Source organism: Chlorocebus sabaeus, chromosome 12 (assembly GCF_047675955.1).
Source record: "Chlorocebus sabaeus isolate Y175 chromosome 12, mChlSab1.0.hap1, whole genome shotgun sequence".
Lineage (NCBI taxonomy): Eukaryota > Metazoa > Chordata > Mammalia > Primates > Cercopithecidae > Chlorocebus > Chlorocebus sabaeus.
Genome location: NC_132915.1, coordinates 64,761,249 through 64,785,602, shown reverse-complemented (window position 1 = coordinate 64,785,602; position 24,354 = coordinate 64,761,249). Strand labels below are relative to the sequence as shown.

General features: G+C 38.4%; 1 protein-coding gene across 2 annotated transcripts in view; it reads right to left on the bottom strand.

The window, feature by feature from the left end:
• The window catches only part of RECK (reversion inducing cysteine rich protein with kazal motifs), an 86,290-nt gene extending 62,692 nt beyond the window's left edge, over positions 1 to 23,598 (bottom strand). The window contains exons 1-4 of one of the 2 annotated variants that reach the window (XM_037998262.2): positions 23,402 to 23,598; positions 8,215 to 8,273; positions 2,320 to 2,394; positions 1,071 to 1,107 (exon numbers count right to left, since the gene is read on the bottom strand). In XM_037998262.2, coding sequence (XP_037854190.1) covers positions 1,071 to 1,107; positions 2,320 to 2,394; positions 8,215 to 8,273; positions 23,402 to 23,501 — 271 coding nt within the window. In that variant the 5' untranslated portion in view covers positions 23,502 to 23,598. The remainder of the gene's footprint in view (positions 1 to 1,070; positions 1,108 to 2,319; positions 2,395 to 8,214; positions 8,274 to 23,401) is intronic. The other variant, XM_007968758.3, reaches the window with a different exon arrangement.
• Between the last annotated feature and the right edge of the window lie 756 nt (positions 23,599 to 24,354).

The window sequence follows — 24,354 nt, the reverse complement described above, 5'->3', positions numbered from 1 at the left end:
GTGCAGTTATGAGTTTGATCTTGGATTTGTGCTTCAGATGGCACCTGGATGCAGAGATCCAGGTAGAGATACCTACAAAGATATCTAGAAGTTACAAACAATGATTTAGATTTGAGAGTTACCTTCTCAGAGCTGATTAGTTAACAGTTCTGGGAAGGAATGAGATTACTAAGGTGAATGTGAAGATAGAAGGGAAGAAGACCACACACAGAAATAACCATAGTCCTTATGGCTCCATCTGCAAAAAAAAAAAAAAAAAAAAAAAAAAAAAGGTAAAGCAGAATAGATTCTGATGCCAAAGTGGAGTCATAAGGAGGTAGTAACCAATAATATCAAGTGTTTCAAGAAAGTCAAAGAGAGTAGTACTGAGAAAGAGCCCTAAGATCTAGGAACCAAGAGATCCTGGTAATCTTTCAAAGACTAGTTTCAGTAGAATGGCAGAAGTGGAGACAGGAGAACAAAGTTAAGGATTGAGTGAATGAGAATAAATTACATATTTGAAAATTTGGCCTGGACATGGTGGGTCATGCCTGTAATCTCAGCATTTTGGGAGGCCAAGGCAGGATGATCACTTGAGGCCAGGAGTTCAAGACCAGCCTGGGCAACACAGTAAGAAAAAAAAAAAATTAGGTGTTGAAGGGAAGGAGAAGATAGAAACTCCAGAGTATAAATTAGGTTCCAGGACAATGACACCAATTTTACACTCACACAGTAAGTTTTTAAAATTAAGTGCTAAATTTACACTTCTTTTTTTTTTTTTTTTTGAGACAGAGTCTTGCTCTGTCGCCCAGGCTGGAGTGCAGCGGCCGGATCTCAGCTCACTGCAAGCTCCGCCTCCTGGGTTTACGCCATTCTCCTGCCTCAGCCTCCCGAGTAGCTGGGACTATAGGTGCCTACCACTTCGCCCGGCTAGTTTTTTGTATTTTTTAGTAGAGACGGGGTTTCACCGTGTTAGCCAGGATGGTCTCGATCTCCTGACCTCGTGATCCGTCCGTCTCGGCCTCCCAAAGTGCTGGGATTACAGGCTTGAGCCACCATGCCCGGCCTAAATTTACACTTCTATTGCTTACCTGGCAAAGATGAATTCATACAACTCCAAATTTCAACCTAAAAGTGTAACCAACAAAAGGCTTTTATGTAGGTAACCAGTTCCTAAATATGACAATTAATTTCTACAGAAATTATGTACAGTTAATTTGATTATGGCTATGTCTATATAGTCAAAGTTCTAGAACTATATGTACATCAATCAGCTATTCGGGGGGAACAAAGCTGAGATACAGAAATATTCCTTGTTCTTTTCCCATCTGAGAGCATTAAGGATGAGTCTAGTTACTCAGGATACTTATTAGAATCACTGTTTCCAAGCATATAGACAAAACTGAAGACTAAAGGGAATGTGTCAATCAGAACTATTTAATCATCAACTTATTTTCCCTTTCACATAATACAAGCCACCATATCTAAAGAGGCTCTTGCAAACAAGCTCACACTTTCTTGGTCTGGCACATGAGCATCCCAAACACTGAGGATAGCCCAAGTATTAGAAACATTTTAAGTTACCTGATTCAGACAGGTAAGCAATATATCTATAGTATGTCAGAAAATTGAAAGATAATAAGTCATATATTTTCCCTTACCCCAAATTCAACTTTCCAAAATCAAAATAAATATTTAGTTATTATAGTTTTCATAAAATTAGTCAAACTATAATAATAAATAAAATTCTAAATTCCAGATTTTTTTTTTTTTTTTTGAGATAGAGTCTTACTCTGCCACCCAGGCTGGAGTGCAATGACGCTGCAATGACGCTATCTTGGCTCACTGCAACCTCCGCCTCCTGGGTTCAAGCAATTCTCCTGCCTCAGCCTCCGGAGTAGCTGGGACTACAGGCGTGTGCCACCAGGTCTGGCTTGTTTTTGTATTTTTAGTAGAGACGGGGTTTCACCATGCTGGCCAGGCTGGTCTCGATCTCCTGACCTCAGGTGATCCACCCGCCTCAGCCTCCCAAAGTGCTGGGATTACAGGCGTGAGCCACTGCGCCCGACCCCAGATAAAATACTATAATGAAATTTAAAGACAGGAACACGTTTATATTTAAGATTGTTTTTAGATCTATACCATAGGATAATAAAAGATGAAAAACAATATTCTATCTAGCAATTTACATGAAGATTTTTTTTTGAAGTACTTAAGTTAAACCTAACATTTTGACCACAAATTCCAATCACATTAAAAAATTTGCTAACTCTGAAAGTAATTCATTGGATAGTTTCATTTAGACAGAAGCTTCTACAGTTAAGTTACAATAAGACTTACCATTGTCTCTGGGCAATAATCTGGGGCTCGCTGCAACAGATGTTTTAGTCGGGATTCACTTTTTGAGGAGAAAATCTATTTGACAAAAAAAAAAAAAAAAAAAGGTTTTGTGGCATTTTTCTATAAGAAATAAGAAGAGGTAAAACTTATTATCCTCTAGATTTATCAGTTGTCTAAAATATTTTCCAACTTCCTTTTTATTTATTTTATTTATTTTTTAAGACAGAGTCCCATTCTATTGCCCAGGCTGGGGTGCAGTGGTGTGATCTCAGCTCACTGAAACCTCCACTTCACAGGCTGAAGCGATTCTCCAGCCTCAGCCTCCCAAGTAGCTGGGACCTCGGGCATGAGCCACCAACGCCTGGCTAATTTCTGTATTTTTTTGTAGAGACAGGGTTTCACCACGTTGCCTGGGCTGGTCTCGAACTCCTGAGCTCAAAGCGATCCGCCTGCCTCAGCCTCCCAAAGTGCTGGGACCATACGCATGAGCCACCATGCCCGGCTCCTTTTATAAGTGGAAAACCTTTAGAATGATCTAAGTTAGGTAACATTTCTTAAAAAGTGTTGATTAGTTTCGCAAATAAGCAAGAAAAGTCCAAATACAGCAAGTCGAGACCCTTTTCTATTGACCAAAAAAAGTGGAGAAACCCAGGCTACCAACCTGTTTAGAGGCTGGGGGTTAGAGAGTGAGACAAGGACGTAAAAAAAGGTAAGTTTATTCTAAACTGTTCTGTAAATTGCTTTTAGTCAACTGATAACAATGAAAAACAGACTGTCATCAAACCCGTGATACTGGTGAAGATAAAATTTGTAACAGCATTATGGCACATAAGTTCTCCATAAAATGCTGTCAGATAGAAACAAAAAAATTTTTTTTTAAGTGATGCTGATGAGCTGACAAAGGTTCACTCACCAAGCTAAATGGCTCACTTCCAAACAGGATGTTATGCAATTACAATATGGTGTTTCAGTAAATAATAAATCATTACACATATCAGACAGACCTTCATGATTACCTGCAAATAGCTGAGACGGTAAAATCCATGAATGCTATGGACAATGAAAAAGGATTTATCTCCAGTTAGCTTATTTATTAGCCATTTTCCTCCAAAACTACCAACTACATTTAAGAAGTGAAAAGAGATAGAATATCACTATTTTGCAACCCCTAGTGAATTAATGCATTTAGACAATTATCACAAAGACTGTTAGCATCACAAAAAGAGACATTTTGGGGGGAAGACTTAAACAAAACTAAGCCTCTGGATCTGTCTCCTAAGGTAGCTGTTAGCCACGTGTGGGTATTTAAACTTAAATCAAGTAAAATTAAATAAAATTAAAAATTAAAGTTCCTCAGTGTCTTTAAGCACATTTCAAGTGTTCACCTGGCACATGTGGCTAGTGGCTACCATATAGGTCTAGAATATTTTCATCATTGTAGAAAGAGCCATTGGATAGCTCTGCTCTAAATCTAACTGCGGAAACACAGAGGAAAGAGGAAAACGTTAAATGACACCAGGGGGATGTGAGTAGCAAAATTTGGACTATGGGAAACTCTATAGGACAAATGACCAAATTAATTCATCAAATACATTGCAAGGAGAAACCTACAGATCAAAAGATATTTAAAAAACATATAACCAACTTCAATATATATATATCACTTGAATTCTGATCCAAACTAAAAAAACCTTATAAAATAATTAAGAAATCTGAATAACTAGATTTTTGAATATTACCTTTTCAAAGAAGTAAAAACAGTATTGTGGTTATCTCTTTTTTAAATGACTTATCATTTGTAGCTCCAAACGGAAAATTTATGTATCAAATAATATGACAATTGAGATTTTGCTGCTACATAAATTTGCCTCAATATAGTGGGGAAAGTAAAAAGAGAGAATTAAATGAAACACAACTGGTCATGACTTAATAATGTTGAAGCTGAATATGGGGGTTTCTTACACTTTTCTCTCTACCTTTGTGTATACTTAAAGTTTTCTATTATAAAAAGATAAAAGGAAGAGTGAAAGAAAAGAAAAATCGATTGAAAAAGACAAAAATGAAAGATAAAGAATGAAAAAGAGAAAGAGGAAGAAAAAATGAAAGATATGACATTGGTAGCAGACTAGGAAAAAGCACAGGGAAGGCTACGCTCTCTCACTCGTACCTTCTTTCTGCAATTCCATCTCCCCTCAACAACAACAACAACAAAACGCAAAAAAACCATAAGCACTTGAAACAGGTTAGAACAATGAAAAGAATATGGAACTGAGAGTTGGAAATATACTCTGAATACCGTTGGGCAAACTACTTGGCCTCACAGGAGGTAGTTACATCCTGGTGGCTAAGGGTATGGCTTTGTAATCAGACACATTTGAGTCTGAGTCCCTGTTCCTTAAGTTATTGGCTAGGGCCTTGGTAAGTGATTTAAGTCTTCTATATTTCAATTTCTTTACTTATACAAATGACAATACCTCTTTCAAGGGCTGGGTGTAAGAATTAAATGAAATAATGCATGTAAACGGATATAGTAAAGGGCATGACACTTAGGGAAAAGTGTAAAATAAAATTTAGGTCACAGTTTCTGGTTTCCTGAATAGCTAATAAGTAAAATTAAAAAGTTAGATAATTTATTGGGTCCCTTCTGTCTCTAAAATTATGATTCTATAAAGTCAAATGAATTAAACTGATAAACATATACTTATTAGGAATACATTTAGCTTAAAGAAACCAGCACGTACTATGTAAACTTTCAGATAATAAGGTAGACTTGAATATAAAGTCACTTTTCTTGCTAAACAACTAGTAATCACACTTAAAAAGAAAGATGAATCCTTATTCAGAATACATACTAGAATACATACTATAATTATACAAATCATCTCCAAGCAAAAATTTAATAACCTAACTTGTATGCCACTCAAGGCAGAAGTTATCAGATCCTAGGGTTTACAATCTTGAATTTTGAGAAGTTTTTTACCCATACTTATCTCCTTTCTCTGTCATAAGTCATTTTTCCTTTGTCTTCAAACAAGTAAAAATGTTTCATCTTGAAACAAATTATTACTTCCTGCATTTACTGACTTTAACAGCTTTTTCCTTTCATTGTATCCATTTCTTCACCAATCAACTCAAAAATATTAACTAATCAGTTTGCATGAGCAGGGACATGAGTACAACATAGGCGAATAAGACACGATCCCTATATTCAAGGAATTCATAATATACACAGGTAAGACATATGCAAAAACTGAATATATTTTTGTAAGTCTGAAAAATTACATAACTATAAATATTTTTATTAAAAAATTTTTAATGATTACAGTGTGACTTTTAGCTCCGCTGCTCCAGTCGATCTAGAAATATTTATTGAGAGTTTTGAGTGTTAGATACTGTTCTAACTGTTCTAGGCACCAAGTAATTCATCATAAACAAAGCAAACAAAAATCCCTGCTGCAGGGAGATGTTTTTAGAATCTCCACTAACTGGCTTTTTAAAAAACAAACAAACAAACAAACAAACAAAAACTAAGGGTCTTTTCTCAGATCTCAAACTCCTTGACTTTTCTTTGGCATCTGACACTTGTTGACAGTTTCACTGTAAACCATCACATGTATTTTGCTGAATATTATAAGCCACCAGCCCTGACTTCTTATCTAAATTCAAATTCCAAAAGTTTTAATTCCAAATCCCTATCTTCACATAGTGGTTTTCATGATAATTCAACAGATCACCTTCTCCTCAAACCAAATCTTTTCCCTAACCTCCTAGAGTCATCAAGAATGCTGTTTACTCAGTTCAAAATCAAAATGTCATGAAGACTCCATCCTATCTGCATTCCCTACTGGTTGAAGAAATAATGATTCCTCACTCACAGTATTTCCTTCTCTTTGAAGTGAGCTCTATGAGTTTTAACAGCCCTGGTCTCTCTCCACACCCCTGATAACACTTCTCCCATGATCAGGATGGTTGACTCAGCTGACCACTGAATTTGGTAGGAGAAAGTAAACATATGTAACACAGCCCTTACCTCTCCTCTCTGGGAGTAAGTATAATTCTGTCACTTAGTGTGTGCCTAGAGATAAAAGTCACATTCGACATCTGTGTAACTAGTAATAAAAGTAATATTTTTGGATCTATCTCCCTTATTTCTCAATTAGTTATGAATTTGGTTGGGGAAGAATGTTCTTTATTAGGGTGATTATAGTATTCAATTAATTTGCTAAGTTATAGAATTTCTAATATTCCAGATTTTAAGAAATTAGACCTTGCCCGCTGCTGGTGCCTCCTAAAAATACCTCCTAAATACAAGATACCTCCTAAATATAAGATACTTCCTAAAAATCATTCACCCTATAGAACATCAGTCGAAAAAGCAAGAAACAAAGTGAAAAGTCAGGTAAGCCATGTTTCCCAAAGTAGCAGAGCTACTTTAAAAGCTTCCTTATGATATCATCAAGTGGCCATTTTTGCTTTAAAAAGCTATTCTTCTGGCAGTAAATGTGCAGCAAACTTAATTTGCAACAGTGACTTGACATGTCACTGAATTCTCTAGTAGCCATTTAGATGAATTGAATCAGTGTCATGTCTTATAAGCAGACCATATCTTGCAAAATCTTTCTACGTCTACATTATTATTGCTTATGAGAAGTTATAGTCCCAGTTAAGTAGTTCTCTCAGTTTTAAAAATAACAAGATCCAGGTTATTACTTGAAGACTCCTCTAAAAGATGATTGAGACTATTATTTCTGGAGTGCTAAGGCTAGACATACATGACCAAGACTGAAAGAAAGGTAGGACTTTATGAATGGGTAGTGCTTCAGTGGAACTTTCATAAACAGGTTCAACCAGAAAAATTCAAACCTACAGACAACTTTTAAGAATAGTACAATGAATACCTACATGGTCTTCATCAAGATGCACCCATCCTTAACACTTTGCAACATTTGCTTTAATTCTCTCTCTATATACACAAATTATTATTACACAGTATTATTTTGAAGGACTATGTTAGAATTTGTTATAGACAATATGTTCATTCATTTCTAAATCCTAGCATGTATCTCCTAAGAACAGGGACACCATCACACCCAACCACAATATAATCACCAAATTCAGAACCACAGTATTGGTATAATACTATTATTTAATATCCAATCTATATTCAAATTTCACCAATTTATCCTGATAATGTCCTTTATAGCAATTTTCTTTCATTCCAGGATCCAATCCAGGATCGCATATTGCATTTTGTTGTCACATCTCTTTAGTTTCCTTTAATCTGTAACAGCTTCTTAGCCTTTATTTTTTTTTAGCATTTTATTTTATTTTATTTTGCATTTTCTTTTTATTATGCTTTAAGTTCTAGGGTACATGTGCACAATGTGTAGGTTTGTTACATATGTATACATATGTCATGTTGGTGTGCTGCACCCATTAACTAGTCATTCTTTGTTTTTATAACACTGACATTTTTAAAGAGTACACATTGATGTTTTGAGGAATATTCCTCAAACTGGGTTTGCCCGATTATTTCTTCATAATTCAAATTACACATTTTTGGCAGGAATTCTATATTTTCCTTCTCAGTGTATCATGTCAGGAGACTGTTACTTTGCCCCATTATTGGTGATGTGAACCCTGGACAATTAGTTAAGGTACTATCCAACAGACTTCTCCAAAAACAATTATACTTAATAGTTGTATAACTAGTAGCCTCTATAATTTTATTTATTTATTTTTATTTTTTTAGAGACAGGGGTCTTGCTATGTTGTCCTGGCTGGTCCTGAACCCCTGGCCTTAAGCAATCTTCCCACCCTGGTCTCCCAAAGTGCTGGGATTACAGGCATGAACCACTGTGTCTGGTTGTCTCTGTAATTATTATGCAATCTTACCTGTTCACATACATCACGGCACATTTGGTTATCCTTTGAATGATTACAACACAATGCACCTAGGGAGAAAAAAATAAACATCAAATGTTGTTCCACTGTTAAACAAGATGACTAAGCTAATTCAGATGGTTACACAAACCATTTATTCAGTAGATTATTATTATCATTACTCATTTTAACTCAACAAACCTTTACTGAGCACCTATTACAAGTAAAGGACAGTGTTAGGTTTGAGGACATGGTCCCTGTCCTCAAGAAGCTTGCAGTCTAACAGGGGAGACTGTCATGTAATAATAATAGCTATTATTTAGTGTGTGCTTTCCATGTCCCAGAATTTGAATAAGTTTGCTGTATGCATTTTCTTTCCTTTTTTCTTTTTGAGATGGAGTCTTGCTCTGTTGCCCAGGCTAGAGTGCAGTAGCGCAATCTTGGCTCACTGCAAGCTCCGCCTCCCGGATTCACGCCATTCTCCTGCCTCAGCCTTCCAAGTAGCTGGGACTACAGGCACCCACCACCACACCCGGCTGATTTTTTGTATTTTTAGTAGAGACATGGTTTGACCGTGTTAGCCAGGATGGTCTCGATCTCCTGACCTTGTGATCCACCCGCCTCAGCCTCCCAAAGTGCTGGAATCACACATGTGGGCTACTGCGCCCAGCCATTTTTTCTTATCTAATCCTTACAATTACCATATGGACTAGAGCTCTTATTAAACCAATAATAAAAAGTCAACTGATAAAAAGATAGTGAATTTTGTTTTGAGCATGTGAATCTGAGGTTCCTATAGAATATCCTGGTGGAAATTCCAGTAAAGTCAGAAATTCAGGCCTGGAGTTCAGGTAAAGCCAAGCCTAAAGATCCAAATTTGGAACTCATCAACATAAAGGAGTATATGGAAATGAATGCTATTGTCTAGGGAGAGTTTCTAGTGAGAAGAGAATATCGCACCAGATTCTAAAGAAGAGCAACATCTGAGATATGGCAAGAAAGGAAAGAGACTGAGATGGAAGAGTCAGAAAGGTAGGTTAACCATGAGAATGGCATCAGAGGAGAAGGAGTAGTGTCATGCACCACAAGAGTCAAGTTAGACTGAAGAATGAAAAAAGGAAATGGGTTTACTAATTAGCTTTACAGGCACTTTCTATGGAACTGGCAGAAGTGAATGATAGTAAGGTGTAAACCACAGGTGAGGAAGTACAGACATCAAAAATAGAGTCATAAGAAGTCTAGTGGCGATGGGAAGGAAAAAGAGTAGTAATTATACAAAGATGCAAGGTTACAAGTTTTCTCCCTTTTTCAGAGTGGAAAAGACTTGACCTTCTTTACAGACAGAAAAGAGCAGTAGAGAGCTAATGTTCCTCTGACAGAACAAGTCTCAAGAGGACTCCAAGGGGATAAAACCAAGTGTATATGAGAAGGCACTATCCCTGGAAAGAAACAGGGAATATTTCTTCTTCCAAGATATCTATTAACTTAAAAAATTTTATGAACAACTTAAGTACTAGGCATTGATCATTCATTGAAAAAAAACATAAGTCTCTGGCCTCTTGAAGATTACATTAAAGAGCAGATATTAAACTATATATGTATCCACACATACACACACACACATATATATGGAGACAGAGAGAGAGAATATGAATGTGAAATGGTGGTAAATGTTATGGTAATAATAAAGCAGGTTAAAGAGTAAGGAGGATGTGTGTGTGGGAGTGAGTGGGTATTTTATAGGGCAGGCTAGGAAGGCTTCACTGAAAAGATATCACTCAAGCAGATACCTTAAAGTAAGGGAACAAGCCACAATGAATTTTCCAAAAGGCGGAAACAGCAACTGCAAAGTTTCTGGTGTGTTCAAAGAAGAGCAAAGAGTGTGGCTAGAAAAGAATGACTGAAGGGTAGAGTAGGACATAATGCAATGAGAGAGGGGGACCAGATCATACAGGTCTCTATAGGCTATTGTTAAGAACTTAGGCTTTTACTCTGAGAAGGATGGAAAACCACTAACGGGTTCTGAGCAGCATGTCATAATCAGAATAACATTTTTAAAAGACCACTCTGGTTCCTGTGTTAAAAATATAATACATAGGACTAAGGGAGGAAACACTAATAAGCTATTGCAGTAGTCTTGATAAGAGACTGTAGTGTCTTCAATGAGGGTGGAAGCAGTGGAGATGGTATTAAGTAGTCCGAATCTGGATATATTATGACCATAAAGCTGACAGGATATGCTAATGGATTAGAAGTGAAACATGGAAGAAAAAGAATTAAGAACGACTCTAAGGTTTTTGGTCCAAGAAAGTGGGAAAACACAAATATCTAGAAATACCATTAACTGAAATGGAAAAGACTAAGGGAGGAGATCTCAGAGAGACAGAGAGATGATTAGAAATTCAGTTTTAGATATAATTTTGAGATGCCTATTATATATCTAAAAGAATATACTGAGTAGGGAGTTGAATATATGAGTTCGGGAAGACTCCAAACTGGAGATGGGAATTTGGGAGTCACACTATGTAGATGATATTTAAAGCCACGATGGCATCTGGGAGCGACGGGATCTGAGGACTGAGCACTGCATGCCATCCTTCAGAGACAGGTGACAGTGATCAATGTATGTGAAGATAATTAAGAGAAAGAATGGTATCCAAAAAGCCAAAAATTATGTTTCAAGAAGATGTTAACCATGTTAGATACTACTATCAAGAAAAGAGGATTTCAAACTGATCACAGTATTTGGCAATGTGAAAGATATTGATGATGACCTTAAATAAGTGTCATCAATGTGAAATAAAGGGCAAAAGCCTGACTGAAGTGAGTTCAAGAGAGAATTCAAGAAAAGAAAATACAGACAATTCTTTTGAGGAATTCTACTTTTGAGCAGTTGTAGAACATTGTATAATCAATAATCTGACTGGCTTTTCTCCCTGGTTCCTGGGAGGGAGACTCTAAATCATCAGAATTTCCTGAGTAATAGGAGTTTCTTTGTCATGCTAATAAGGTGACCCACAGTCTCACCTATCAAGCTTGCCCAAACGGTGGCCCATGGGTCGCATGTAGCCCAGGCCCAGCTTTGAATGTGGTTCAACACAAATTGGTAAACTTTCTTAAAACTTTTTTTTTTTTTTTTTTTTGCAACTCATTAGCTATCATTAGTGTTAGTGTGTTTTATGTGTGGCATAAGACAATTCTTCCAATGTGGCTCAGGGAAGCCAAAAGATTAGACACCCCTGACCTAAATAGTTTCAGGATGGCTGGCAACACTAGAAAGAACAGCCATGTGTTTAAAGAGCTGGTGGGGCTTTTAGCCACATGGTATCAATCTGACCTCCCAACTTCCAGGGATTGAAGGGGGACTGCAGATTGATCTCAACCATATGACCAATAATTCAATCAAGTATGCCTATGTAATGAAACCCCAATCAAAACTCTGGACATAGAAGCTCAGTGGAGCTTTTCTGGTTGAACACATTGATGTACTGGGAAGATGATGCACCTTATTCCACAAGAGGACACAGAAGCTCTGCATTCCCTCCTAGATCTTACCCTATGAAGCTCTTTATTTGGCTGGTCCTCCTGAATCGTACCCTTTATATTAAAACCATTATTTAAAGTATAGTGCTTCCCAGGGTTCTGTGAGTTGGTCTAGCAAATTATTGAACCTGAGGGGGTCATGGGAACCCTGGATTTATAGCCAGTTGGTCAAAAGTGTGGGTGGCCTGGGGACCTTTGAACTGAAACTAGTGTCTGGAGTAAGGGCAATCTTGTTGGGGACCATGCCCTTTAACTTGAGGGGTAGATGCTGATTCTGGGTGGCAGAACTGAATTATATTATATTATATCCAGTTGGAAGTAAAACAGAATATAGAGAAACGAGGTGGTTCCTAGAAGGGTATGTGGATTTTAAAAAAAGAGGCATTGTGTTTAGGAATAGGATACAATAGTGAACAAAAGTTATGCTCTCTAACTTCACCCAGGTTACCATTTGGTAGTAGGACAAAATCTAGACAAGAGTAAAGAATTCAAGGACACCGATAAATTAACAGGGAAATTGACAGCGTCTCATTTTCTCAGTGAAATAGTGATTAGATCTGAAAATAAATAGGGCTGAGATAAGGTTGGGGGCTTGGGTTGAAATTATAGAGATCTGAAACAGTCACTTTGGAAAATAGAGAAAGGAAACAACTATAAATATGTTTCTCAAACCTGTGTTCAAAACAACACTGCTTCATCAACTTAGAGAAAGAAATGTCAAATTAGAGAAAAGGAAAAAGGTTGCCAAGCAGCATTATGGCTCCAGAGGAATTCATAAATTGGCTATAGCGATAATCATCAGAGGCATGTAACTATTGTAGAGCGCAGAAGACTGAAAAGAGGATAGAGTTGGAATGGTCAGCAGTTGTCTAGAATTGGCAAGTCAAAAGACACAGGAGGGAAAAATACTACATTTCAGGCAGGTAGATCTGGTACAATGGTTTAAAACACCTGTTTTTACATTTATATATATTTAACCTGTGTGTCTGTGGTGTGTATGCAACATAATCCTCTCTTCGAATGAAATCTATACAACTTCAGTACACATATTAGATAAAAGTAATTGGTATTGAGGAGAAATGAATGAATAAACAAATGAATAAAAGAAGTCCTCTCCAGATCTTACCAACCAGGTTTCTAAGTTTGAAATTGGAAATCATTTTTCCATAAAACAATGACAGGGTCTAGGATGTTACTGCCATATTACTATAGTTTAGTTTCATAAAAGACTGTTGTGGGGCTGGCTTTTTTTTTTTTTTTTTTTTTTGAGACTGGCTTTCTAACACTATTTCTATGTCAAAACATGTCTTGAAGTTCTAAACATTTGGTTTACAAAATTCTGAAGAACACATAAAAATTTCACTACATTTCAGAAGAAAAAAAATGTAACTTGATTGCCGTAAGTCTGTAGTTACTTTCTATGAAGGGCTAACATAAGGGAGGACCGAAGCACTCATGAGGGTTTGTTTTCTTTTCTTTTTTTTTTTTTTTTGAGAGTCTCGCGCTGTCACCCAGGCTGGAGTGGTGCCATCTTGGCTCACTACAACCTCCACCTTCAAGTGATTCTTGTGCCTCAGCCTCCCAAGTATTAATCGCTGGGATTACAGGAGTGCACCACCGTGCCTGGCTAACTGTTGTATTTTTAGTAGAGATGGGGTTTTGCCATGTTGTCTGGGCTGGCAAAGTGCTGGGATTACAGGCATGAGCCGCCACACCTGGCCGAAGCTTTCTTATAACAACTCCTCTGCAATGCCACACCAAACTACATCCATCTCCTAAGACTCTGCTATGTCCCTACCCTCATTAGATTGGGAGGATAGTCAGGAAAAAAGGCTCTCCTGAGTGATATTGATGAGCTCTTTCGAAGAGCTCTAGAAGTTCACACTTTCTACTACTAGCCTCTAACACAAAGGTCATATGAGGGCAGAAAATCCTGCTGGTGGTAAGCAAAGATAATTCGGGATAACATATGGTCCCAATAAACAGAAAAAGGCTCAGCAAAAAGTAAACAATCAGGCAGAGAGGAGTCTGATTTGGGCCTAGGGATTTTTGAAAAACAGTTTCTCAGAGCAAAGGTCTATTTAGAACAGAAACACAAAATGTGTTATAATTAAAACGCAACTAGCAGAGGTTTTACTAAAATGTAACTATAAAAGCCTTTTTTCCTATTTAATGGTGAACGTCAAATTTATAGGGGAGTATCCCTCAAAGTTAAATTTTTAAAACAATTCTTTTTTTCATTTAAAAAACCTCAAAAATTTGGAAAACAAGAAGAAAAAGAAAAATTATATTTCCACTGTCCTGCCACAACATCTGTTGACATTTTGGCATATATTCCTTCTAGTCTTTCCAAAAGACTTTTTGATACTTCTGACAAAATGCGATGAAAGGGGGCAGCCTCAAGTCTTCTGGTAGTAACTCCTCTCCCTCTCCCAACCAAACGTTCTTCTATAACAGCGTATGTCTTCCCTTGAGAGGACTGCCGCTCTCCACGAACAGGACAGGGGACCTCTGCTCCATCACATTTTCTACACTCTCTTCTTACCCTTAGCCATTATTGTATCAGCACACATTTTTCTTCCTTTGAAATAGTAAAAGCTTATTAGAATATTTAACATTGCATATTTTTCAAGAAATAAATGTCTACAAATAGGCATCCATTCATATGATTTTGTTATGAATGGGAGAAGAATTCAAATGCAATTAATGTGGCAATTAAGGGTCTATCTTTTTCAGAGCAACGAAAAGGGATTAATTGGGTCATTCAGCATTACAGTACAAACAAAACAAAACAAAACAAAACTCTGCCAGGCCTAATGCTTTCTATAAGACAAGATAATGAATTCTAGATAAATTCTGGGTTTATAATTTGATCCTAATATATTCTTCAAGAATAATAGTTTAAAACTCTGCTTATTCTCATAAAATGGAATTGAACAGATAAAGATGGAACAGTTCAAAATAAAATGTGACACTGCTATGATGAAAATAAAAAACACAGTGTTATCCTCATTAAAGACATCAGTATGAGTGTCGTATCTTGCATTCTTATTCCAAGAGTCTGTGATTATAAAATTAATAAAAATTAAAAATTGATTACTAAAGGCCACATTTTTTGGGCTTAAAAAGGTATTAGTGTAGCCTGAAAATATGCAAGCAGAATTATCCAATAATTAGAAACATCAAGTTTCAGCTGCTGGTTTTGGCCATGTGTATACTAAAGACAGGCAAGTAAGCAGGAAGCACATGCTCCAGCCACATGCAGAAAAACGCAGCTTCTAAAGCCAACTAGCTTTAAAAAAACAAATATACACCCTAATTCAAAACTAAGAAACATCCATAGAATTATAAGATTTTTGAAGTTAAAAGGGATTTTGCCACAGATGTCTCACAAAAGCTATAATTCAGTTGGCTAATGAAAAGCCATTCGTGTTTCCAAAAAAAAAAAAAAAAGATTCCCTCCAATTAATGTCTTCCTAAAGAACAACTAAAACAGTGTGTATGTGTATAAATATATATATATACACACACATATACATACATAGATGTGTGTGCGTGCACATGCACTGTGTATTACACACTTTAGGAGAAAAAACAAAATCTGAGTTGATACTGGAAAAAGGTCATTCTGAATTTTAAAAATTAATTTAAAAATCTGTTTTTTAAAGTAAAATCTTATTTTTAATCAAATTTTTATTTTCAAAACAACTTGGAAAACGACAATCACTTAAAAAACATTTAAATGAGAACTGCAACTTTAACTTATAAATACATTCATGCAATTGTCACATTTAACCCTTTAAAAATATACATGTGGGTATATCTGCATGTCAGATATACTGCATGACAGATAAAGTATACAGTCAGCCGAGGAAGAGCCAAATAGTGAGAGGATTACCCACATACCCACCACCTCGATTCAACATTGCTAACTTCTTGTCATACTGCCGTATCTATCTGTATGTATGTATGGATAAATACATATTTTGTTTTTTTCCCGAATCATTTGCAAGTTACAGATATCCTTCTCCACTGCTCGCCTCATATTGCACTGCGGCATCAGCCAATTATATTAAGTCAATTGTAGTACCAATATGACTGCCAGATTACTTTTTTTAACAGACCTTTCATGACATCACTCTTCTAATCAAGGGCCTACAATGGCTTCCTGCTATTCCAATTCTAAAATTTCAAAGTCTTTCTCTAGCCTTCCCTTCCCTAAACTTCTATTACTTTTAGCAAAGAAAATCTACACTTACCTAGAACACAGTCCTCTGACTGAAATGCTTGATGCCCACTTCCTGCTGACTCCAAACATATTGCAAGGCTTAACTACCATCTTAATTCTTAGTAAGCCTTTCTTCTCCAACAACTCTAGGCCTTGTTGATGTTTTTTGTTATTTAAGACCCTACTATTCTAGTGACAGTTGGAAACTTTAACACTTAACTCTTCTCTAATCATTTCATGTGGGTTCTCTTGGTATCCCCAGATTGACTGTAAGCTTCTTGGTACAATTAGCACAGTGCTCAGCTCAAGAATTAGATTCATTGATTAATAAGGAATAATGGAAGTCCCAGCCAGAGCAAATAGACAAGAGAAAGAAATCAAGGGCATCCAAATTGGTAAAGAGGAAGTCAAGCTGTTGCTGTTTGCTGACTATATGTTCGTATACCTAGAAAACCCTAAAGACTCATCCAAAAAGCTCCCAGATCTGATAAATGAATTCAATAGTTTCAGGATACAAAATCAAGGTATAAAATCAGTAGCATTGCTATACACCAACAGTGACCACTCTGAGAATCAAATCAAGAACTCAACCTCTTTTATAATAGCTGCAAAAAATAAAACAAAATACTTAGGAATATACCTAACCAAGGAGGTGAAAGACTTCTACAAGGAAAACTACAAAACACTGCTGAAAGAAATCACAGACAACACAAACAAATGGAAACATATCCCATGCTCATGGATGGGTAGAATCAATATTCTCAAAATGACCATACTGCCAAAAGCAATAGACAAATTCAATGCAATTCCCATCCAAATGCCATCATCATTCTTCACAGAACTAGAAAAAACAATTCTAGTTCCTAAAATTTCAATTTCAATCCTAAAATTCATATGGAGGCTTCGAATTATACTATAAGGCTGTAGTCACCAAAACAGTATGGTACTGGTATAAAAATAGGCACACAGGAACAGAATAGAGAACCCAGAAATAAAGCCAAATACTTACAGCCAACTGATCTTTGATAAAACAAACAAAAACGTAAAGTGGGGAAAGGGCATCCTACTCAACAAATAGTGCTGGGATAATTGGCAAACTCTATACAGAAGAATGAAACTGGATTCTCATCTCTCACCTCATACAAAAATCAACTCAAGATTGATCAAAGACTTAATTCTAAGACATGAAACCATAAAAATTCTTGAAGATAACATCGGCAAAACCCATGTAGACATTGGATTAGGTAAAGACTTTATGACCGAGAACCCTAAAGCAAAAGCAACAAAATCAAAGATAAATACATGGGACTTAATTAAACTAAAAAGCTTCTGCACAGCAAAAGAAATAATCAGCAGAATAAACAGACAACCCACAGAGTGGGAGAAAATCTTTGCAAACTATGCATCTGACAAAGGACTAACATCCAGAATATACAAGGAACTCAGACAAATCAGCAAGAAAAAAACAATCCATTAAAAAGTGGGCTAAGGACATGAATAGGCAGTCTCAAAAGAAGATATACAAATGGCCAACAAACATATGAAAAAATGCTCAACATCACTAATTACCAAGGAAATGCAAATCAAAACCTTACTCCTGCAAGAATGGTCATAATTAAAAAATTTAAAAATAACAGATGTTGGAGTGGATGTGGTGAAAAGGGAACACTTTTACATTGCTGGTAGAAATGTAAACCAGTACAACCACTATGGAAAACAGTAGGGAGATTCCTTAAAGAACTAAAAATAGATCTACCATTTGACCCAGCAATCCCACTACTAGCTATTTATCCAGAGGAAATGAAGTCATATGAAAAAGACACTTGCACATTCATGCTTATAGCAGCACAATTAGCAACTGCAAAAATATGGAACCAGCCCAAATGCCCATAGATCAACAAGTGGATAAAGAAAATGTGGTACATGTGTGTAGCAGCACAATTAGCAACTGCAAAAATATGGAATCAGCCCAAATGCCCATTGGATAAAGAAAATGTAGTATATGTGTGTACACACACACATGCACACACACACAGAGACACACACCATGGAATACTACTCAGCCATAAAAACGAATGAAATAATGGCATTTGCAGCAACTTGTATGGAGTTGGAGACCATTATTCTAAGTGAAGTAACCCACGAATGAAAAACCAAACATTGTATGTTCTTACTTATAAATGGCAGCTAAGCTATGAGGACACAAAGGCATAAGAACAATAAAATGGACTTTGGGGACTCGGTGGCGGTGGGGAAAGAGTGAGTGGGGGGTGAGGGATAAGACTACACACTGGGTACATTTTAGTGATGGGTGCACCAAAATCTCAGAAATCACCACTAAAGAACTTATTCATGTAACCAAACAACACCTGTTCCCCTAAAACCTATTTTTAAAAAGTAGTAATATCCTATAGTTATACAATGCCTTTTTAACAGGAAAAAAGTACAAAAAATTTTCTCTCACTATATTAATACTACTTCAGTACCATATTTCATATGGTAACTCACCTATAATTTAGAAAACATCATATGATTTTTAAATCAAAAGATAAATTGGACTAAATCATACACTCAGGTAAGAGGCAGGCAGCCAGTTGGTGGTGGGCTCTGCAGCTACAAGGTCAAGAAGAAGAGCTGGGGCTGGGAAGTTGACATTTTATGAGAGTGTGGAAACCATGTGCAAAAAAAAAAAAGAAAAAAAGGAAGCTGACTGAGGGAGAGAGGAAACTGGAAGAGATGCACAGAGAGAAGCCATGTGAGATACAGACTGTCTCTAAAAAAACACACAGGAAGTCTAATTTCCTCTCAGTCCTGGTTCCTGTCAACTTTCTAGTTCCTGTAGCAGTCCCTGAGGTAGAGATGTGCTGAATTTCCTACCCTTGGCTTTCCATGTGATTTCCTGTTAAATGCTATATAACCAGCTCCCTAACCCTGACTTATTTGGGGTTTTGTTCCTTAGAGTCAAAAGAGCCGTAACCTAGACATTCATCATTATGAAACAACTGAAGCAAATGATTCTTCTGAAGTCCTCTTCCCAGACGCTAACAGTCAGTACTCTTACATAATTCTCTTCCCCACTCTGCAGCAGGGCTCCCATCTCTAAACAAAGGATCTAAAAGTGTAGCTCTCAATTATCTCATGGTCAGAACACATCTCTTAATACTCCACTTACAGTATTGTTCGAGTTATCTATGTGCTTTACAGCATCCATCATACTATGTGCTATATACCTGATGAAACCACATGCCTTTTCCTCAAATATATTCTTCAGATTTAGGATATAAATAGGTATGTACTAATATAACCACATATTAGCAATGTAGGTATTATACATTTTGGGGTGATATTTCCTGTCTGAATTTCCCACTAAACTTAAGCCCTTATTTTTGCTTACCACTTTATACCTCTTCCTATCACAGTGTCTGTCAGTATTAATAACTTAATAAATATTTGCTGAATGGATTACTCACAGGTATGGAACTTGGCTTAATAAGCAATGGACCTAGTGTAATTATTACTAATATTCACCCCAAACATGTACAAAATAGAACTTTGTATTCTCTCCTTTCCTTACCTTCAGACCCTCCTCCAAAATGCTTTTCCTCCATCTTTCCTACTTCAGTAAATGGCATCAACTTTTATTACATTATGACAAAGAAAACCTATGAGTAATCCTTAACTCCTTCTTCCCTCACTTCCCACATCCAATCCATCAGCAATATATTTTAAATATCCCCTCTCCTATCTCCACACTACTCTACTCTTGAGTCAACCCTTAATTCCTGCTTGAACTAGTGCAATGGCCTTCCAGACATCCTGCTTATACTCTTACTCACTACGATAATTTTTTTTCATTCAGCAGCAAGAGTGACCTAAAATAGAAATAAAATCATACCAGTTTTACTTAAAACTCTATTGGTTTCTATCTGTGCACAGAATAAAATCCATAATCCTTATGCGGTTTTTTGTAAGGCTCCACACCATCTAGCCCTAGCACACTCTGTTGGTCACTATATTCCAACCATATAACCTTCTGTTCCTTATGCCTTAAGGCTTCTGCACTTCCTGGACCTCACCCCTGTCTTTCATAAGAATATCCACCACCTTCTCAGCCTTCAGATCTCAGTTCTAAACTTCACCTTCTCAAAGAGGCAGCTCTTACAAACTCTTTTGAAGTTCTTTTACATAAAGAACTACTCCCACTCCACTCACACAATTCTCTGTTAGCCATTTGGGTTTAGTTCCTTCATAGCATCCTTATTATACCTAGAAATCATTTTGTTATATATTTATCTATTTATGGTCTATCACCTCTCTCCTAGAATGTAAGCTCCTTGGAGCAGCAGCTCTGCACCTGAACAGTGCCTGACATATAATAAGTACTCATATAGTAGTCTTTGGATAAACAAACTCCATAGTATCTCTTTTGTTCTTTTAAAGACCACATTTATAAAATGTAAAAATAAACTCCTTGACCTCTTCCCCCTTTCTTCTGTAAGTGGCACACGGTGAAAAAGTATGATTAATGAAAGATTGCTTAAATTTATGGATGCCAGACAGAAACTTTTAGCTGCATACCAGAATAAACTGTCATGTCTGGTCTATCACCAATTCTAGCTCTTTCTACAGTGTGGGCCAAGATACTTCTTTGGTAGGAGAATTTATTTCTTACTACTTTGCTCCAGATAGGCGTTTGCTTTTTCTAACTTAAAATTCATTACATTCTTCCTCTGGATTCTAGGCTTGCTATTACACAATTCCTTACATGTCAACTTACTGAAACCTGGCCCTTAAGGTTATATCCTTCCCTCTTTTGTACTATTACAAAGCAACTTACATAAAAATAGAGCCATTATCAGGTGCCATGACACACAATGCTGATACTGCAGGATAGGGTCCCTTCTTATCCTCCAAAGAGAAAATCATTTCACTTTCACACTTTCCATCCCCCAGGAGCAGGAATAATCAAGGTAGATAAGATTTGCAAAGCTGTATAGTAGAGAGGGTCAATAACCTGCAAAGCCTTATACCATGGGAGCCAGAAGTACCCAGTCTTGGATGTGGTTAAGGAGAGGGGTAGGAAGACTGAGCAGGAATACAAGCAAAGCCTTCACTGAAATAAAATTTTACATTCTGTTCTTAATTCTGTTTAGGATTGAAAAGCATTTTCTATGCTTTCTACAATTCACAGTGGAAACCTTTGTCCATTATATTACTCAATGTCCTTTATGTAAGGAACCAGGCAATATATGCTTCCTAGAATTTAGTATAAGGAACATGTCTCACTTGTAGATCAAACTTGGAATCTTTTTTTTCTTTTTATCAAACAATGCAAACTATATGTTGTCATGAACTTACTTAGAAGGGCCTTTAGAAATCAACTAACCCATTGTTTTCTGAAGTGTGCTTTAGGTGTTATGAAGAAAAAAAGATTTTTATGAGCAAACAAGTTTCTTTCTGTAACAACTTTATTGAGATACAATTTCTATACCATGAAATTAACCCTTTTAATGTGTACAATTCAGTTGTTTTTAGTATATTCACAGAGTTGTGTAGCTATCACCACTATCTAATTTTAGAACATTTTCATTACTCCCAAAAGAAACTTCATACTCATTAGCAATTACTGCCATTCCCCTGGCAAAAAAGTTTCTTGTTTGTTTGTTTGTTTGTTTTACCATAGGAATCCTTGGACCCTTTATTGTGAATCTAATGTGTTTTGTGAATTTATAAGACAGAGTACCATGTGCAGTATTTCCCAAACATACTTAATAGCTAACACTTCAGTGCTTACTATGCTAAACGCTGGACATGTATTAACTCGATTAATTCTCATAATAAAATCTGTGAGGTACTATTTATAATAAATGTGGCTATTTGAGCACAAAGAGATTAAAGCTAAGTAATTTGCTCAACGTTCTTAACCACTCCACTGTACTACCTCCTGCAGAACTGGCTGGTTGTGGGAGGAGAATGGACAACTAGTATTTCATAATTTTGTAAGTGTTTCAGTTCAATCTCTTTTAATTTAACAGAGAGAAAAATGGGGCCCAGAAAAGTAATCTGATTTAGCCAAGAATACACAGCATTTTCTCTTTTTTTCTTTGGGATAGTTTACAGCTAAATTTGAAGCCCAGCTATAGTTAACACCCTTGTTGGAACGGACTTTGCTTTTTTTTTTTTTCTTTTTTTTTTTTTTTTGAGACAGGGTCTCACTCCCGAGGCTGGAGGGCAGTGGCATATCACTGCAGCCTCAACTTCCCGGGGCTCAAACAATCCTCCCATCTCAGCCTCGCGGGTTGCTGGAACGGCAGGCATAGACCACCACGCCCGGCTAATTTTTGTATTTTTAGTAGAAACGGAACGGGGTTTCACTATGTTAAGCAGGCTGGTCTCGAACTCCTGGGCTCAAGGGATCCGCCCGCCTCCACTTCCCAAAGTGCTGGGATTACAGGTGTGAGCCACCGCGCCCCGCTGACTTTGCTTTTTTTTTTTTTTTTTTTTTTTCCTTTTCAGGTGTCTCTCCCTGTAAGCAATGCACTTCACCACTTTTGCATGCACACATCCTAGCCATCTTTTAATGTCTAGTACAGCTAGGGGGAATCACTCCACTTTCCACTCATCCTAGGTGGATGTCCTCTCTCTCCCTCTGTGCACTCATACATGTCCCTTCATTTCCTCCAGACATTTCTGCCTTGAATTCGAGTTACTTCAAGCTCCTGCTGTACCCCATCTCCTACCCAGAGAGCTTTTGGAGGGAAGGAGACGGGGTACACTCAAAAGGCCAGCAAGTGGAAAGCAATCAATAGGCACCTAACAGTTTCCTATCCATCCTTGGTTTAATTCTTGTAGAGCAAGAATTCCTCTCCTCAAGCCTGCCAGCCCCCGGGGGGGGCAGGGTTTACTGATTTTTAATGTCTCCTGCCCGAGTCCAGTCCTGTCTGAGAGACAGGACACTGACCAGGCGGGCCGTGGGGACCGTCAATGCTCACCGCCAGCAAGGTCGTTCTGAACCAAGTGCGGGTCAAGCAACAAGTAACAATAACTGGGGCCGCGGTAGGGCGGCTGCGTATCCAAAATCCCATCCAAACCTCGCGACGATCCTGGGAAGGAGCGTCGCACCCTTTTCTGACAAGCACCAGAGGCAAGCGAAGGGGTCAGTGCCGAATAGGGGGCCCGTGTCGGTGGGTGACAGACCAAGGCCTCGAACCCTAGTCACCGCTCAGAAGATCTTGGGGCAGAGAGAGTTCCTCACTCGCCCCGCCTCGGCACCGGCCTCTGGAGCGCTGAGACCTCAGGTCCCGGGGTCACCGGACGTAGGCCGGGTCTGGGGGTCGCGCGCACCCCCGTCCCCTGTCCCGCGCCATCTTGGAGCGCTGAGGCTGCCGCTCCCGACAGCTTCGAACCGTTGCTCCGGAGGTTACTCACCCGCACTGCCCGGGGCCAGGCCCCCTGCCACCTCTGCGACCCCCGCCACGGCCAGCAGAAGGAGCAGCGCGCCTCGCAGAGAGACCCGGACGGTCGCCATGTCCGGGCCGGGCGGGTCCAGAGCCGCGGGATGCTCGGACCCAGCTTGGCCGCAGCAGCCGTCGCCGCCACCGCCGCCGCTGCTCGCGCGAGGCCCCGCCCCCAGCGCCCCGGTCCTTTGGTGATTGGCTGCGACGCGCTCAAGCCCTGCCCCCTGTCTCACAATGTTTCCAAAACCTCCTGGGGGCGGGAACGTGCCCCTTACCCGGGCTCTTTGTTATGGCCCAGCTGTGTGTTGGCTTTTGCCCGGAGTCCTCCAGCCCACGTTCTCCCAGAGTGAAGTCAGAGGATGTCAGAGCTGGGAGAGTCCTTAGAAAACCTCTGCCAGCTCCTGAGGTTTGGGGCCACTGAGGCTGAGAGAAGAGACTGACCTTACTCAAGATCACACTGCAAGTTCACCTGAGAACGAGGGCTTAGTCCAAGGCCGAACCGAAGGGGCTTCTCTCCTTCACGTACCCTCAGTAATCCTCGCAATATTCTTTCTGCCGAGAAGCTGCCTCGCACCCAAAGAAGGCGTGTCACCCGGGATTCTTCGGCCTCCTGCAGACTCGGCCCCCTGACAAGGGTTCACCACTAAAGCTCTTTGGCACATATAGCCTCAATGTGTCTTTGATGTACTTTAAAAATTATGTATTTATTTATTTACACAAGAGTTGCTCTGTCGCCCAGGCTGGGGTGCAGTGGCGCGATCTCAGCTCACTGCAACCTCCACCTCCCAGTCTCAAGCGATCCTCCTACCTCAGCCTCCTGAATAGCTGGCACCACAGGCGCAGGCCACCAAGCCTGGCTAATTTTTATATTTTTTTGCAGAAAAGGGGTTTCACCATATTTCTCAAGCTGATCTCGAACTCCTC